Source organism: Schistocerca gregaria, chromosome 7 (assembly GCF_023897955.1).
Source record: "Schistocerca gregaria isolate iqSchGreg1 chromosome 7, iqSchGreg1.2, whole genome shotgun sequence".
Taxonomy (NCBI): domain Eukaryota; kingdom Metazoa; phylum Arthropoda; class Insecta; order Orthoptera; family Acrididae; genus Schistocerca; species Schistocerca gregaria.
The window spans coordinates 430,721,150-430,740,971 of NC_064926.1; the positions used below are offsets into that span (position 1 = coordinate 430,721,150).

Below are 19,822 nucleotides of genomic sequence, written 5' to 3' on the forward strand. Positions count from 1 at the left end.
CGGTATTAATGCGTTGAATGTGTGGTTTGAACTGCGAGGGGGAACACAAAAATAATGATCATTCCTTTTTTACAAGAGTAGATGTGGTGGTGAGAGATTCTCCTGGTGACTGTCGCTACTCAACACTGATTTCAATCAGTTGACGAATAGCTACGAGGAGTTAAGGTTTGGTCAAGTGGGATAATATGTTTCAATATTTTCTGTTTCACATGTGTGGTGGTTTTTGCATTCGCACCCACGACAGATCAAAGCGGTTTGTATAATCAGCGCCAGAAGCCGTTGATCAGTTGCTCAGGAAACGTTGTGCCTTCTTATTCGTTAACGCGACTAAAGAAAGCGAACTTATGGAGGGAAACAGTTTTTTGTAAATTTCATTTCTAGAATATTAAGTGTTGGTTTTGTATCAATGTGGTAGCCAGGAACAATATTTGTCAGGCATTATTATCAGAAAGTGTTAAAACCATTGCTCACGGCGTTGGGAAGGAAACATCCAACTGAACGTCGTACTGATAGCATTTGGGTCCCTGTGACTTTGTCCTGTTTCCTTGAACGAGTTGAGATCTGAAGGGATTGGGTTTTAACGACATAGGAACAACAAACTTCGCTGGAGACAGTACGCGGCGTATTTTCAGACGATTTCTAAAGTTTTCTCTTCAATAACTGGCAAGACGAGTGCGCTAGGCCTGACTCGCCTATTTTTAAGGTATTACAGTTTTGTGCACATTGCGAGATTTCTACGCGGGAGTCGTGGATATAAAATAACGGGACGACTGCTGTGACACATTTTATTTCAAATACATGCATATTTCGTTATTGTCACCTTCAATATATTTCCCTCTTCTATAGCTACAACGCTCCTAGCGAATTTTACATTGATGGAAACGGTGCTGGAAGTCTTTCTCTGTGATCTCCTTGCCGGCCGGTGTGGCCGACCGGTTCTAGGCGCTTCAGTCTGGCAACGCGCGACCGCTACGGTCGCAGGTTCGCATCCTGCCTCGGGCATGTATGTGTGTGATGTCCTTAGGTTAGTAAGATTTAAGTAGTTCTAAGTTCTAGGGGACTGATGACCTCAGATGTTAAGTCCCATAGTGCTCAGAGCAATTTGAACCATTTGTGACCTCCTTGACGACGCATACATCTTTTTTCTTTAACTGCTTCCTTTAATGCAGGGTTGACCGTGGGGAACAGATAAATGTCACGTGGTGCTAGGTCAGTGAATACGGTGAGTCGTTTGACACTGAGTTTCTGTACTTTGCTAGAAATCTCTTAACAGGCAACGCGGTATGAGTTGTTGCGTTGTCTTGATGCAGAGGCCATGATTTGTTGTTCCCTAATTCGGGGCTTTTTTTTTATTCTTTTCTCAGAAATTTGACCAAGAGCCTCAAGGTAGTAATGTTGATTAACAGTTTGACCCTCAGGAACCCAGTAAAGAAACACAATTTCATGGATACTGATAAAGCAATCACCATCCCTTTGAATCTGATTTTCCTCATTCGAGCTTTTTTAGCTCTCCGTGAAGTTGAACTTTCCAATGCTTGGGTCGTCGCTTAGTTTCTGAATCGTAAGTGAAAATTCAAGATTCTTTTAATGTTGTCACTCCTTCCAATAACGATATTCAAAGTGTCAGTACAAACATTTCCAAGAGCTCCTTTTTGTTCGATCGTGAGAATTTTCAGCTCCACTTACGCACACTCTTTTCTTATATTGAACTGATGATATAAACTGTGTCTTATGCATTATTTGTTAATTCTTAGTGTTTCAGCAATCGATCGAATACTCGACCGAAGGTCAGATCGAATCAGATTACCCACTTTTCTATATTTCCATCCTTTCTTGATGCTGAAAGGCGTCCCACAGTTATCTTCAGCGTCTCCTCCACTACTTTGGGATGGCTTGAACCATTCAAAATCTAGCGTACGTGACAAACGGTCTTCGCCATACACTTCTCTGAATTACAAACAGGTTTTAGTAGCCGTTTCCATGTAAAACTTCACGACTATTCGTTGTTCTATTATTACACATCTCATATTTACTGAAAAATAAAATAATAGCACGATAATGATGGCCATGGCAACACTGATTCACCAGAGATGCCGCATACGGCTGAGAAGAATCCACGCTCCGTAGCTACAGATCGTTAAATCTTTAGTCCACGGGTACTTAACTCTGTGAGCATCAGTTTGGATATTTTTTAGGCACGCTTCGAATAGAAATAAATAAATCTACGTATATTAGCGTTCATCCCCGTAAATCTCAAATACTCGAAATCGAGGTTACTACACGAAACCTGTATCATTGCAAGATTATCTCCCTTCCGACAGTGCAAGGCACGCTAGGCATGACATGAAGGGCAATTCTGCGCTGGATACGTTGTGACCCTTGTGTGACATCCTGACCTAATAGGTTCTATTGTACGCTGAAAGGTCAGAGGCAAAGGTTGGAGGTTACGCAAGTTGTATAATCCAGCATCATTTACAACTTAGACAGCGCGATGTCCGAACGCAAACGACTGCGAAAACGCAGCGCCCTTTGTTGTTGCATACGCTTTATCGTCTACTGTAGGTGACAGGCAACTTTTTACAGAGCGTTCGCCATATAAGGTCACTTACTGCAGATGACACGCTTTATATTTAGCTGAAAAATTCGTGGGCGTACAAGGTCGAGGCTATTACCGAGCACTAGCAAGTTCGTTGGGCTACACAAAGTCGCAAAGAGTAGTATTCGTAAAGCAAGTAAAATTAATTAAAAATGAAGTAGAACATTAAATTATACATAAAATATGACAGAGTAAATTCAAGGTAATGAATACATAATACAGTGGTCTCTCGGGTTTTCTCGGCGTGATTGATTAACGGTGTATTTTCTGGTGTTCTGTCAAGCAGTTGTTTACATTTTACGTACCATATTGTGACAACCGATCCAGCCGCTATCTTCAAGTCCTGCTAGCTTTGCTGTTATTTGTGCGCTCTGTCTGGGCTCCTAAAAGACTGTGAATTATTGTTTGTCTCATCGCTATTTGTCGCTGTCTTATATTCACAACGCCCACTACGTCATTTGACGCTGTTTTGTTTTTCAGAGACGTAGACGTCAGTGTGCATAGGAAAACTTTTAAAAAGTTCCTGGATCAATTACGCTCTATCCATCGTAACTGAAATTCACGATGGAACTTGGAAAAGGGTTCCATCTACCTTACCTGGACCTGATAGTTTAAAAAAGACCAGAAGGATCCCTAGGTCACAGAGTCCTGAGAACACCTAGGAACACTGACCGAGAAACCTAGGAACATTGGCGTCTGTCTCCACGCCTCCAGCCATCACCCTTCGCCTCAAAGGCACTTTCAGTTCGCAGAATTACACCTATGAATAGCGTTCCGAGTAAATGTGTACTCAGATCGTTGAGACACTGCCTTGAATGAAATCATAAAATTAAATACGCCTAGATCCTGGTACAGCATGATTATGGAGTCCTTCGAAACAAAGACGTCAGGCAATCTAATAAACAGAGAAGGAGGTTTGAATTTAAATGAGGCTTGGGGGTCCGGAACTCAATTTATTAAGATCTCGCCGGCCTTCACATCCACCAGACCCGAGGCACTCTTCAAGGAATATCAGTGGCGAGCTTCAAGGAACGAAAGAGCATTCAAAAAAGCCTAACAAGCGATGGGAATCAAAGTCAATTATTAATTGCAGGTTGGTACCACCAATAGTTTACTGTCAACGTGGATCCAGGCAGCAATTATACATACCACCAAATTCGTAGCACCCGAAAAAAGCTTCTGAGTCAGTCGTTGAAATATTTTGAAGTATGTCAATTATACAGAATCATACAATACACACACTAACTTCTAGAGGAAAAATCTGTATTACTAAACGGCTATACCAGTCACGGTTTATGACTAATGGTTCACAACCACGTTTGCAGGTAGTCTGTGTAATGAATTAGAGTGGCAACAAAAATCTGATCTTCAATATATCGTATAAAAATTGACATGAAACAATGAAAGGAATAAACTACCTCTTTGTACATTTTCTGTAGTAAGTACGATCTAATTTATCACTTCTTTAACACTAACTCCTTCGCTACACATTTTGCAGACAGTAACCATATACCGTCCGCCGCCGGTAACTGAGTGGTCAGTGCGACGAGTTGTCAATCCTAAGGGCCCCGGTTCTATTCCCGGCTGGGTCGGAGATTTTCCCCGCTCAGGGACTGGGTGTTGTGTTGTCCTAATCAGAAAGTTGCCGAAGTGGTGTCAAATCGAAAGACTTGCACCAGGGGAGCGGTCTACCCGACGGGGGGCCCTCGTCACACGGAAACAAAACCTGGTGTTCCGAAACTATTCGTTCAAATACAGGAGGTAGAGAACGGCAGAACAGTGGTCTCTAACTGCAGTTCCCAATGCTAGATACGATTGAACAGGAGGGACTTTCCCTCGCTAATTACAAAAAAAAAAAAAAATGGCTCTGAGCACTATGGGACTCAACTGCTGTGGTCATCAGTCCCATAGAACTGAGAACTACTTAAACCTAATTGACCTAAGGACATCACAAACATCCATGCCCGAGGCAGGATTCGAACCTGCGACCGTAGCAGTCGCACTGTTCCGGACTGCGCGCCTAGAACCGCGAAACCACCGCGGCCGGCCGCTAATTACATCAGTGGCACGATAGGGACTGCTTCAATGCGCGACTATTGGCCTGTATGCACGCAGTACATCGTTAGACCATTGACAGTCTTGTCCACTTGAAGATTCGTGGCATATCCGCAATGGTAGCAGCACTGAAGGCAGTTCTAGTGATGAGGTCTTGTTCTGTTTCTACAACATTTTCGTACTCCATCTGCTTCGTATGCCCCTAGAGGAAGAAATCCAGACACATGAAGTCGGCTGACCTGTGTTACTAGGCCGATACATCTATTCCCTCAGCAATATTGAAATAGCCTAGAGCCCGATCGCGCTGGATCGGTGTGTTTCCATGAAGACATTGGAGCCAACCGTCCGCACACAAAGCAGCTTTGAATCTCAGTACAACTAATAATCAGCGACACCGACAAACCAGCTTACGTCAGCGCCACCAACAAAATATTACTTCAGCCCTATGGTCCTTATCGAAATACATTAATTCTGTCGTTCCCTACCAGTTATTATTAATTTGAACGAATAGTTTCTGTAATGCTGAGAGTACATTCAAAATTACTTAACTGTACGGCACATAGTTGAGAAAATACATCATGAAAAATGAGATCTGTGATAAACTAGCTTTTGCTTGATCGGAGCGAAAAATACTCACACTATAACTGTTCTGTCCGCAGCTCGTGATCTTACGGTAGCATTCTTAGCATTCTCGCTTCCAGAGCACGGGATCTCGGGTTCGATACCCGGCGGGGTCAGGGATTTTCACCTGCCCCGAGATGACTGGGTGTTGTATTGTCTTCATCATCATCATCATTCATCCCCATCACGGTCGGAGGAAGGCAATGGCAAACCACCTCCATTAGGAAGTTGCCTAGTACGGCAGTGCAGGTCTCCCACATCATTCCCCTATCCACTGTCAAGACGCATGGGACTTCATTTCCATACTTGCTCTGGCGTAACCACAAGCGCCGGAACGAATATGAAGAACGTATGAGAAGACGGAGAGACGGAGTGCTGCACTGGGGAGAGGTATCGATGTCGGTCGATAATGCCCGGCACGAAGTCGGCGTTCCAAAACATCCCAAAGGTGGATTCCGATCAGAGCTCTGTGCAGGCCGATACAGGTATGTTATTGTTATTGTCCAGTAACTACTCCGCCAAAGGCCGTGCTTTATGGGCAGGTGTTCGATCGCGTTGAAAGATGCAATCGCCAGCCCCTTATTGCTCTTCAATAGTGGGAAGCACAAAGGTGCTTAAAACATCAATGTAGGCCTGTGCTGTGATGCTGCCACGCAAAACAATAAGGGTTTCCAGCTCCCTCCATGAAAAGCACGACCACACCTTAACACCACCGCCTCCGTATTTTACCGTTGGCACTACACTTGCTAAAAGATGATGTTCACTGGGCATTTGCCATATCTACACCCTGCCATCGGATTGACACATTATGTAACGTGATTCGTCGCTCCACACAACGTTTTTCAATGTTCAATCGTCCAATGTTTACGATCCTTACACCAAGCGAGGCGTCATCTAGCATTTACCGGCTTGATGTGTGGCTTATGAGCAGCCACTCGACCACGGAATCCAAGTTTTCTCACCTGCCAACTACTTGTCACAGTACTTGCAGTGGATCCTGAGTGATAGGATAGATGTCTGCGTATTACATATTACGACCCTCTTCAACTGTGAGCGGTCTCTGTTAGTCAACAGACAAGGTCGGCCTGTACGCCTTTGTACTGTACGTATCCCTTCAAGTTTCCACTTCACTATCACATCGGAAACAGTGGACCTAGGGATGTTCAGGAGTGTGGAAATCTCGCGCACAGGGGTGTAACACAAGTGGCACCCAATTACCTGACCATGTTCGAAGTCCGTGAGTTCCGCGGAGCGCCCCATTCTGCTCTCTCACGATGTCTAATGAGTACTGTGGTCACCGATATGGAGTACCTGGCAGTATGTGGCAGCACAATGCACCTAATACGAAAGACGTATGTGTCCGGAGACTTTTGATCACATACTGTAACAAAGCCAAAGCAAGCACTGTTTGGAAGCATAGAAACAACTATCCATTGCACACTAAAGTCACTTCCGTTGACATCGCAGCTCCATCGCCGTGGGGCTGTTATATTTTTTTGTCACAGTGTGCCCTGAAACCACGGGGATATGAAGCCGCCACCACATCGGGGAAGCATCGGCCCTTGTGAGGCAGCTTGCTGGCAATCAACGCAATGCGGTGGATCACTGCCATTACGTCACCTGCCCGCCGAAAGCTGGATAGCACAGGGTGTGTGAGCCGTGCCATAACACACGCGGCCGCAGCCAGCAGAGACTGCCCAGGCTCGGGTCTCCGCTGAGAGAGAGTTGTGTCACGAGCCACTGCGATGTGCGGCAATAACACGCAAGAGAGCGCTGGATGCTTCAAATATGCGACTATGCTGTACTGAACCATGGTGTGAAGCCTTGGTTCACGCCGCACGGCATGCCCCTGCATCACAAATCCACTAGCAATGGCAGCTGATTCTCGGTTAAGGAAAAGATAGAGAAGTACTACGAGACACATTGATTGTAATTGTTGGATCACAATATATCCACCAAGTTATTTCCATGACAGGAGTTTCAATCTGTAGAATAATGTGGTAAATATGATGCACCAAAATCGAATTTGTTGCAATGCGAATCTCTGTTGATTTAAAATGTGTTATCTGTCGTAGGGAGAGATAATTATTGTTTGATGGTAAAGTTTGTTCTTTAAAATAGATATTCATGTAGATTGATGGAACTGTTGTATACATTATTTGTGTTTAGACATAAAGATGTAAATTTAGTGCCCCAAGAAGAATTTAAATAGTTACCCTTTCAGTATTAACATTGATTTTTGAGTTAGGTCCCATTTTGATGGTTGGTTCAACCGCGGCAGAAGAACAATAATATTTGCGAACTTTAGGTCTCAGGAACCAGAGGCTTGGAAATTTGTAATTTAAACCCAGACTCTCTGGCTATTGAATGTGAGAATTATCACAGTGTCTAAAGCTGCGGTTGTCGTCGCCTCTGCCTGTCATACCTCAGACATCACAGACAATAGCACAAAACATCAAAGAGGGATGCACGGATCATTGTAACAGGTCAGCCCGACTGATGAATCACGGCACACATAAGTAGACGCTGAAGAAATGAGATAATTGTATTGAAAACCACGCGAGGCTCGGAGTGCCACTTGCCATCATGACATGGTTGGGCTGGTAAATAATTTAAATGAGTTTCCTGGCTTGAATCACAGAATGCTACAGGTACTGGGGGTGATCGAGTAAATCACCCTCAGCAAAACGACGCTCCAATACTTTGTTTATAGTGGCCCCGTAATTGAGTATTATTAAAACGATTTGATTTGCTTACGCGACCCCATAAGCTACTTAAGTAAGTACTGTTGAACATCGAGAGGGATCTGAGAGCCTAGCATCCAGATCTCAGCAGTCGTTGTGAGTTGTGTCTGACGCATGGATCAGCATGGAATCTAACGCTTTGAGCGTCTCGTGGTATCCATGCCACACAGCAACATCGCCGTCATCACGTCAGTTGTAAGCGAAGTAACCTATTTCTGACGACTAAAACTGAATACGAACAATTTCATTATACAGAGATGTAGGATGTAAGGTCGGCCAGTTACATATATATAAAAAAACACCGTTTTTACAACATGTTTCAACACGATTGTGCCTTCATCAGTGGCTTCCCGTTTTATTAAATCTGTAATGTGAACATTTTTACTACATGATTACAAAAATTTTGTGGATGTTTGGTTCAAACAATAATTCGTTTCTTTTTGTTAATACCTTGATACTTGGTGTGCATGATTTTTCAGGACCACTTGTGTATTATTTACTACAGGAAGCTTGTCATCTGCAACCAAACGATGATGATGAGAAATTTTGGTGGAGCTGCAAATCCATATGATGAATACAGAGATGTGTCGGTTCTGCCACCATTAGATCACTCGTCGTAGAAATTTTAGATTTAAGAACAATCTATATTTGAAGGTTACCTTATCTCAAGTCCCATACATTGGACAAGAGAGGGATTTTGAACGTATGAAAGGAAAGGCTCAACTAGTGGTCTCACGTTTGTTACACTCACTCAAAAACCGTCATTTATTGGGAAATTAGGAAGTATACTTCGGCTCCCAAAGTATCGCTCCCATAAGGACCCAGAAGACAAGATTAGACTAGCTCCGTATGGATCCAGTATTATTTCTTTCTGCTCTCATTGCAAACAAGAGAAACCATCACATGCATTCCAGTGATAAGTACCCTCAGCTATGCACTTACAACGTTTTTTTAGAATAGCTGTATTAGTAAAAAGCAAAAAGGTTCACCTGATCACCAAGATCCAGTTGCATGTTGCCTATCTATCGGATTTCAATAACAACAAGCACTTTATTTTCAATAATTTATGTAATTATTGGCGGCCGGAGTAGCTGAGCGGCTCTAGGCGCTACATTCTGGAGCCTCGCGACCGCTATTGTCGCAGGTTCGAATCCTGCCTCGGGCACAGATGTGTGTGATGTCATTAGGTTAGTTAGGTTTAAGTAGCTCTAAGTTCTAGGGGACTTATGACCTCAGAAGCTAAGTCCCACAGCGTTCATGGCCATTTGACCCATTTTGTAATTATTGACCGTATTCAGTAACTTAAAATGCTGTCTTAATCTATTCATTGCACTGAAGGGTTAACAGAGCAAGTGAAGTACTGAAGTTAGTGTGTATCTCTCGCAATACACAAATTATCCGGTTTGTACTCGTCAAATATTTGAGAATAAGAGCACTTAGGGACTTCCAGCAAACTTAATGCCTAATTTAAAAAAAATGGCTCTGAGCACTATGGGACTTAACATTTGAGGTCATTAGTCCTCTAGAACTTAGAACTACTTAAACCTAACTAACCTAAGAACATCACACACATCCATGCCGGAGGCAGGATTCGAACCTGCGACCGTAGCAGTCGCGCAGTTCCGGACTGAAGCGCTAAGTACAGCTCGGCCACCATGGCCGGCCCGTAATTTAAAAGCGTTTGGATACTTTCCTCGCTGAAAAACACACACACACACACACACACACACACACACACACACACACACACACACACACACACACACACACACAGAGTAATGAACATAAAAGTGATTTTCGAAGTTCATGCAGTACGATTAACTTCAGCATAAGTCACGACGTTCTGTTTCATTATTTCTTTGCTACAAAGTTTTTGGCATGCTAATGTAAAATATTTAATTCACTGACTCATCTGCTCTCAGGAATTCCAAGCCGCTTTGAAAGTGGGGCTTCGATTCTTTAAAGGCACCTTCCGTGTTTGGAAATAATTTTCATTTGCATTCAGTCGTTCGAGCTTGGTTCCTTCCCTTGTAAATAGGAGTCTCTAATTACACTACTCACGAATGTATTGCTGAAGTTTCCTCTGACGTTCTAGCCACGCGATGAATATAGTGCGGGCACGTGGTGCTCCTTACGAATTATATAATCTTAATACACACCTTTCTGAACGGGTATTTATTACCTTGTACTCGATCAAAGCGTCGTTTTATTGTGCCGCCGTTTACATTGAACACTGTGAAAGAGGCTCTCTCCAATACTTAAAAAAGTTGAAAAAATTAATATATAAATACGAACATACGCATAAATTGTACTTTTAACGAGTGTCTGGAAGAAGTCTTTATAATTAGGTGTCATACTATGAGGCTATTATTTCAATACTTTAATGCCGACATTGCCTACGGTAAAGTAAAAATGGAATTAAAACACCTTTGACGCTTCATTCAAGTGGGTGAAGTTTTGGAAGTAAATCTCACATACGTGAAGAAAGAATTATAGTTTGTTCCACATATTCTTCTGTTGCATTAAATAGGGGAGGAATATTAGGGTTTAACGTCCAGTCGACTACGAAGATACTGGAAACGTGGCCCAAGCTCGGATAGGACTAGAAAAGGAGAAGACAGCGGATGAGTTCTTCTCAAAGGTACCACTCACCATATAAAAAATGTAACACCCTGAACGCTACTGACACTGACAGAGAACAGAAGGCGTGCAAATGAATGTCGTTTTACGATCTACCTCCACGGTTGTCGTTTAATCATTGTCGAGAGTTTATGATATTATTTAATTTTAGCCTTTCGTACCCCAGACAGCAAAAAAGGAACCCGATTGGAATCACTCTTGTCTGACTGTCTGTCTTTCGGACAGTTTGGACACCTCTTGTTCAGGAAATGGCAGAGGTATCAGATTGAAATTTACATCAGGCGATTATGTCTAATGTCTCTTGATGCTGGAGTCAGTTTAAGCTTCTAGTCAAGCTTCTAAGTCAATCCAATCAAGAGATATGGCCATTTATGTCACATATTTTGGTAAGCGCTAATTCGCTCACCAAAACCCATAGGCTACTTCCCGTTGACCTAGGGTCATAGAATTTGGCAGAAAGCAACTTTCACCGCAAAAGTAAAAGAAAAATTATAAAATTGTTAATTTTCAGTTATACCAAATAAAAATGTTTTTTTGCCATGTGTTTTCCGTCTTTGTGTTCGTCAGTTACGGCCACTTGTTGACAAGAAAGGATGTAGGTATCAAGCTGAAAAATATGACACATAAGGACTAAGGCCCTTGGTGGTGTGAAAAAGGTAAGCTTCAAAAGGTAATGAAATCAAAAAATACGGTCATATGTGTCACATGTTTTGAGTCTCCCAAACTCAAAACCTACAGATGAACTTACTGTACCGGGTGGTCAGAAACAGTCTGAAGGAATTTTAAGGGAACTACACGATAGACTGAGTCAAGAAAAAAAGTCAATATGTTGACCGTTACCGAATTAAGTAGCATTAACGTTAGCCAATCAGGTCGTTGCACGCGCAAATTCAAGCAACCTGCCCGAGATAGGGGCATGAAACATGTTCTGCGTTTACGATAATATAGTGCTAGGGTCGCAGGTTCGAATCCTGCCTCGGACATGGATGTGTGTGATGTCCTTAGGTTAGTTCGGTTTAAGTATTTCTAAGTTCTAGGGGACTGATGACCTCAAATGTTAAGTCCCATAGTGCTCAGAGCCATTTTTTTTTTTTTTTTTAAATTACGCATTAAGTTTGCTGGAAGTTCCTAAGTGCTCTTATTCTCAAATATTTGACGAGTACAAACCGGATAATTTGTGCATTGCGAGAGATACACACTAACTTCATTACTTCACTTGCTCTGTTAACCCTTCAGTGCAATGAATAGATTAAGACAGCATTTTAAGTTGCTGAATTCGGTCAATAATTACAAAATGGCTCAAATGGCCCTGAGCGCTATGGGACTTAACTTCTGAGGTCATAAGTCCCCTAGAACTTAGAGCTACTTAAACCTAACTAACCTAATGACATCACACACATCCATGCCCGAGGCAGGATTCGAACCTGCGACCGTAGCGGTCGCGAGGCCCAGACTGTAGCGCCTAGAGCCGCTCGGCTACTCCGCCCGCCAATAATTACATAAATGAAATTAAAACACCTTTGACGCTTCATTCAAGTGGGTGAAGTTTTGGAAGTAAATCTCACATACGTGAAGAAAGAATTGTAGTTTGTTTCAGACTTTCTTCTGTTGCTTTAAATAGGGGCGGAATACGATGTACTGCGGCAGGTACAGACGTTATGAAATGCCGAAAATCTATTAGCATTTGCGAAGATCGATAACCATCAGCTGTATAATGAAGTGCTTACAATAAAAATTTGTGCCCGATCGGGATCGTAACTCGTATTTCTCGCTTATCGCGAAGAGTCGCTTTACCATTAGGATTGTCCGGTGTCGGTGGATAAACACGTCAAGCGACTTTTATTTAAAACGCCTCCCCTGTACAGGAATACACATACGGTATATACTAGTGCAGGAAGTAGACACACGGTTGATGACATGTGGAAACTTGGGCTTGGCCGTGAATGGTGTTCGTGATAAGGTGACCGCTCGCAATAAGAGGGAAATCCGGATTAGAGTTGCGGTGCGGTACAAATTTTCATTCGCAACTGCGGATACATTTCATGTGTTCTTCGTTTGGTTTCCTTAAATCTAAGAAACGTAGCTTTTGCTCGCCTACCTTTATCCCTCCTGAAAACGGCACAATTTGACTGTAATGAGCATTTGAGTAGAAATTCATGTACCAACGCACGTCTGTGCAATATCGCACTTTAGCGGGTATAAGTACCTGAATTTGCGCTCGCAACGGCCTGATTCGCCAACTTCAGTGCTAATTAAATCGAAAGCGGTGTAACGTATCGAATTATTTTCTTAACAGTTACATCCAAGCACAAGCTAACCTGCAACATCCTCACAAGCTTTCCTTACGTCTTCTGAACAGCCTGTCTGCATGTCGGCCCTGGTGGTCTGGCAGTACAGAAAATGGCTAGAAACCGAGAGGTCGTGGGATCGAATGTAGGTAGGACCAACGGATTTTTTTCAATCTCCGTTTTAACCTACCCTTCACCTGTCACCTGCGGGTTCGGCCAAAATCTCACGTCGTTCGGATTCCACGCTAAATTGTAGCACTCCCCGGCTGGATACGTAGAGTGGGTTAGGGGCATGTAAGTTGTCGTTCTATAGAAAGACTTCCTTCATGCCATGGAGACACACATAATCAATGTTATCCATGTACAAAATTAAGTTCGTGCGGAACCCTCAGAGTGGGAGTCCTACTAGCACTTCTCCGGTTTTCTTAAATTTCAGATGACTCGTAAGAACATGTCACTTACGCCCTGTCAGTTATGCGTTCTTATAGTCCTGCGGATAGCCTGTGTCTTTTACACTGATCCGTTCATAAATGTATAGTAAAACCAAGTATGAAGTATAAGACAATGTGCTGCAGTAAAAGCACTTACTAGCCATGAGAAAAAATGCCAAAACCTATCTGAACATCACATAAGATGTTCGAGTACATTTAGTTTCTATAGGCAACGCGAACGTTCGTGTGCAGTGACTTATGCCAAGGAAACGTTAAGTTACAATGAACACAACTTTTTTATCTTCTTACATGTATATACCATTAGTTTAAAAAGTTTGCTGCTAACATACTTATAGGTATAGTAACTGGAAGTCGATATTCCAGAAACGTGTTTCACAACACCAAATCATGTCCGCTATCAAGTAATAAGATTATTGTTCATTTCTTCAGAAAATGATAGCTGCTTTTTATATGTATATAATGTACAGTCAGCTACCAAGGCTTCAGAACTTTTACTGGATATAAAACTTGCTTCCATGAAGGTGTAAAGTTAGTTTCCTATAAAAGTAATCCTCAGAATAAAACAAGAATAGCAGCCAGATTCTACGGAGTCTATTGTCTTTAGAGAAGCCGTTTCCTCAGGCCTTATTAATTTTTCATATGTAATTCACAATCACAACGAAATTCAAATTGCTACCACAAATTTTCAGTTTCTGTCCTCACGGTACTCAGTTGAAGAAGCCGTATATGCTGTTGAAGCGTCAGAACATTTTCTCTGAAGATTACTCCGTTACTACTTCGAAGGAAGAGCGTTGATTCAGTACAGTACTTTGAATTTTCAATGTTTCGTGATCGGATGAACGGTCTTTCCGAAGAGCATGGTATGCTTCTTTCGTGTAGAACTAATTGTAAGAATATAACACGATATGACATACTTTTTCGTTGATCGCTGACGTATTTCTGTATTAGTAACAATTTTACTGGATAACAATGCATACCGTCTTACAAATTTGGTCCACGTCTCTCTAGGTTTCATACTTTTAAATGGAATGTACTCAAGCTTTTTTTTATGTAGCATCAGATTCGCTACAAATTAACAGGCTATTGAAAGATATATTTCTGGTACAGTCCTGACGTATAGGACAAAATCACAGTCAAGTAATAAGACGCAACCAATCATCAAAGCGCTGTGGTTGCAACCCAAAGCGCTGTTCGTGCAACATCGGCTACAGTCGTTCATCCGATCACTGTACGTTGTTAGGTCAACCTCCGAGGAAAATTCGATACAAATATAAAATGCAGTGCATAAAAATGAAAACTCGATTAGTTACTTGTATGTGTCCCGTCGAAACTGTGTGCTTGAACGGGTCTCGAACCCAGATCCTGCTTTTCAACAGCCGCCCCGTTTACACAATCCAATCATGTGTCAAGGAGCGACGCAAAGCTTCGATGTATTACGTGCTCCTGCCTTCTGGATAACTAACTTAGAAAACCGTTCTGTCGTCAGACTTCACTGATTACTCTGACCGCACTGTTTTCATTTTACGATTTTATTTCACTTTGTCGATTTCGAGGTATCCTGCCTACTATCAGAATCGACATTCCACATAATCTGTGATAAAGAGATGCCATACTCACTCAAAACTCTATCACATACATTCCATGTTTTCATCAGAAGTCTCAAAAATAAACTGCATACATTAAATTTGATGTTACTAATTTCTAAAACTAAACACGTTTTGGAGTACACTTGGGGAGTTGTCACATGATGTACAATAACTCATTAGCCCAATAATTTAAAATACATATTTGAACCATTAAAACAATCTTTACTTCTAGCGCCCTGCAGCTTACGCGTAAGAGCACATTTCTGTATCTTCTCGCAGCCCCACAAAAATTAAGTGTTTTGCTTGTGCGACAATGTACCTGCCAAAAGAAGAAAATTTGTAGAAAATATAAATACAACGACTTCAGGAAATACGTAGCATTAAAAACAATAAATTTATGTCTTAATAGCTGAAGCCAGTGCAACAACATTCCGCGTGGCAGTCAGCCATTACCGTAGAAAATATTGTAGGATTTGGAAGTAGTCACTTCTGAACAATAAGATGTGGAGATTTCAATAATCGTTTGTGGTATGGCTTTCACCATTAAAACCAGTCTCCTTAATACCTACTCCAACATACTGTACATAATAAGAAGCTAGAAACAATGATGTCAGGTAATTCTGTCGGTTTTGGTAACTGCAATGCACAACACCTCGTTATTAATAGATGCAGTCTAAATTGTTTCATATTTTTAAAAGAAGGTACAACCAACCGGCGGTCCACTCAGGAGGACATAATGCACTGTTAGGCAAGGTGTACATTAGAAATTTTTACTAAAACTTTTTTATGACTGGATCGTAATTCTTCTAACACGTTCCATGCTATACGTCACGACATGATCTCTTGTATCAGTCTCTTCTTCTCAGATTAGAAATTACATCCAACGTCTTCGATTATTTGTTTGATAACCAGTACCCTAAACTTACTGACGTAGAAAATTTAGATTAAACATCAGATTGTTTTGGTCCTGTGGTAGCACGTGCCGAATCAGTTTACGAATGTAATACTTGTTGCATGTTGATATCGATTTCGCTGTAATTGGGTTCACTTTCATATAATCGGTGCTACGTCATTTTTCAGTAAGGTACGATCAAATGCTGCATATCCCTGAAAATAACCAGTGTACTTACATAATACCACAGTTTCCCTCCAAAACATTACCTAAGAGGTAAAAGTTAGTAAAATAAAAGCCAAAGGGTTCCAACACGACACTAAACTGGAATACTTTCTATCTGCATATATACTGGAAAGTTATCGAGGTGATTTTTGTGAAAAACCCAAAGTTAAATTCGCTAATGACACTACAAAAGGTCATGTAATCCTGTTATCTGACAAAACACTGGGCGCTCCACATTTTCACAGCGTAGTAATCTCATCGTTACCAGCTTGGTCCGATTCCAGGAATGTTGGCGCAAAAAGCTGCAGGCTCGCTTGTCAGTGTTGGTTAGATCAAAGGTGTTTTGAGTGGAGGTGGAATGAGTGCAAGTCGGAAATGTTTTCGCTTGAGTGTGTGAGACACATACAAAGAAACGTAACAGTTCAAAACAGTTTTCGCATCCTCACTCAGTCGTAGCCAGTAGCAGGAGGTAGCATGAGAGAGAAAACTAAAATAACGATTATTTCATTTGTAAGTCCCAATAGACATATTTCTTTGTTGTCTATTATCTATAGGGAGTTGTGGTAAGCAGCTGAATTAGCTTCTGCTGTAATGTGGAAAACCACAATTTATGTGCGAAAATGACAAAGTTCTAGATAAAACTAAGGACATTAGTTACTGTAACATCTCGTTTGGAATGTAGATGTCGAAAACATTGCTTTCACTTCAATGAAAATGATAGTGTCGATTTTAGCGATGGCAATCGCTGTCAACATTGTTAAGCAATAGAATGAAATTTTCATTCTACAGTGGAGTGTGCGCTGATATGAAACTTACTAGCAGATTAAAACTGTGTGCCGGACCGAGACTCGAAGGAGAGCTTCTGTGAGGTTTTGCTGGTAGGAGACAAGGTACTGGCGGAATTAGAGCTGTGAGGACGGGGTGTGAGTCATGTTGGGTACCTCAGTTGATAGAGCACTTGCCCACGAAAGGCAAAGGTCCCGAGTTCGAGTCTCGGTCCGGCACACTGTTTTAATCTGCCAGGAAGTTTCATTGTTAATCAATGTTTCCCAGATTACCTTGACAACACGCTTAGACTTCAAGGAGATTGCCAAAGTAGAAATAGTAACGGCTTACGTAATAGCAGGGAAGGGGCTGACTGTCAACATTTGTGTTTGTAAGAACAGTGCTTTATTAATAGGAAGATCATATGTGGCAGGATCGACAAATAACAACGTTTAAGGATTAGTATTTCTTACAGCTACAATGAATTGTGGTGATTGTTAGAGAGAGACATAAACCATTATTTGCTTGAGCCTTGTAGATCGAACGTATGTATGGCGACAGTTCAGTAGTTTTTTCATCACAGTACAACACATCCACCCAGACTTCGTCTCATACAATGACAAACACGTTACGTTAAACCGGAGCTCGCTACTCCACTGAGAACCGATAGTGCATATATGAATGAGATCTAGGTAAGAAATCACATACAACAGCTGTATCCCAATATTTCCATTTTCATAACACAATGAAGGAAACCACAGTAACTCTCTGAAACTTAATTATACTTTAACATAAGCTGGCAGAAATGGGATCATTACACATTCAACATATTTACTGCTTCTTAATGCAATAATCTCACGAAGATTTGGAGAGCTTGATTCACTCGATTTCTGCTGCTTTGAGTTTGTTTTCGCACTCTCCTAGGACATACATTGCAGTCGATTTGTGGACCTGTAGTTTGGAATCTGTTGGTCAACTGAACCGCTAGTCAACTTTGTTTACTAGGTGTGTCGTAGAGTGACAGGCCGCCATATTGTCGGTCGTAAGCGGTTATGGAGAAACAGTGTGACGACTCTCTTAAACACAGAAGCAAAAGAGATTCTCTGTGTAAATATGAAAACATATACCGATAAGGGTGCCATAATTCCATTCTGTTCAAGATAATCTTTCGATACAAAGAGTAAACCAAGCATCAACCACTCATCATCAGGACAAGCTACCGTTGCGGCAACTTGTACGGGTGAAGAAGGTCACCACAGGTCACCTGCGACTAAATATCTTTTAAGATTGCTGGGAGTCTGGTGTTTCTGTTTTCTCTAAGGTATCATAAAAGGCCGACTAATGTACTGAATTGAACGCATTGGTAGTTGCTCACCGTAGGGTGCGATGTTGGCCAGCAGAAGCAGCAGTAGAGGCGCCGCTACAGCCATCTTGAGCACCGTAGAGGGTCTACGTCGGAGGTGATCTCCACCAGTATGCGCCAAGGCAGTTGTCTCCATTCGGAAGGTCGAAGGTGACACTGCACTCAACCCTGATCGGTTGCCATTGCGAGAAAACACACTGGTTAAGGGTGATGCTTAGACTGTTGTATTGAGGTGGGAGATGACGATGTTCAGTGTTCTGAAGTTTCAGCGTTTGATAGAAAATCACTGAAAATGCTTAGGAGCTAAAGTCTGACGTGTTGCCTCTCGTAGGAACGCGAGAATGTATCAGGGAGAATTTTTTAGTTTCGTCTTTAGATGTTCGAGGTAAGTACCAAATAATGGATGTGTGTAGTTTATGATGGATGTATGTAGGTGTTATAGAAAGGAATTACTCATGCTCCTTGATGTCGCAGTGGCGATGTCGTTCGCCACTGTATATACACGAACACAGCACTCGGTGGGCGGGGCAGAGGCAGATACTATTATCTGCACGTGCACGTTAACTCGGGCTGCCTCACGGACACTGGACAACCGATGGACTACCAGAGGTCTGTGACGGCGTTAGACACGTGCGTCAACCGTGACAGCGACTGTAAACGCGAGACTGAGCGCAGATGAGCGGCGTGACGAGTGCGGTCACGCGGCGCGATGCGTTCGCTTCGGCGTCTGGCAGCAGACTGGGCGGCGTGCGGGCGGACCGCCGCGGCGCGACGGTGGCGCCGCGGGTGGCGGCCGCGGGCGCTCGCGGCCTCTCCTGACCTCGCTCAGTGCAGGTGGGCCGCCGCCGCCGACGCCGTCGCCACCCGGGCTGGCATCGACGCCCGGCGTCCGCGCCCTGCGGCCCATTCACTCCTCGCTGCACACCCTGATAGGCGCCACTTGCACGGGTACTGAATAGTTTGGCGGGTATGCAAGTAACGTGCTGCACAAATATGACTGCTACTGAGTTGAAATGAAATCCAAACCATTATTGTTCAGCGTGCGCATCTTTAGTTCGAAACAGGGTACAAGATGAAGCTTCCTGGCAGATTTAAACTGTATGTCGTAGTTTTCAAATTAGCGGTTCTAGCAGTCCTGCTAGAAAGGGTATATACACCACTGGCCATTAAAATTGCTACACCAAGAAGAAATGCAGATGATAATAGGGTATTCATTGGACGAATATATTACTCTAGAACCGACATGTGATTACATTTTCACGCGATTTGGGTGCACAGATACTGAGAAATCAGTACCGAGAACAAACACCTCTGGCAGGAATAACGGGCTTGATACGCCTGGGCATTAAGTCAAACAGGGCTTCGATGACGTGTACAGGTACAGTTGCCCATGCAGATTCAACACGATACCACAGTTCATCAAAAGTAGCGCCTGGCGTATTGTGACGAGACCGGATGTTTCCAATTGGTGGGAGATCTGCAAAATGTGCTGGCCAGAGCAGCATTCGAACATTTTTCTGTATCCAGAAAGGCCCGTACAGGATCTGCAACATGCGGTCGTGCATTATCCTGCTGAAATGTAGGGTTACGCAGGG

General features: G+C 42.6%; 1 protein-coding gene across 1 annotated transcript in view; it reads right to left on the reverse strand.

Moving 5' to 3' along the window:
• LOC126281483 (zwei Ig domain protein zig-8-like) overlaps positions 1-18,967 on the reverse strand; it is a 1,171,655-nt gene extending 1,152,688 nt beyond the window's left edge. The window contains exon 1 of the mRNA XM_049980479.1: positions 18,240-18,967. Coding sequence (XP_049836436.1) covers positions 18,240-18,363 — 124 coding nt within the window. The 5' untranslated portion in view covers positions 18,364-18,967. The remainder of the gene's footprint in view (positions 1-18,239) is intronic.
• Between the last annotated feature and the right edge of the window lie 855 nt (positions 18,968-19,822).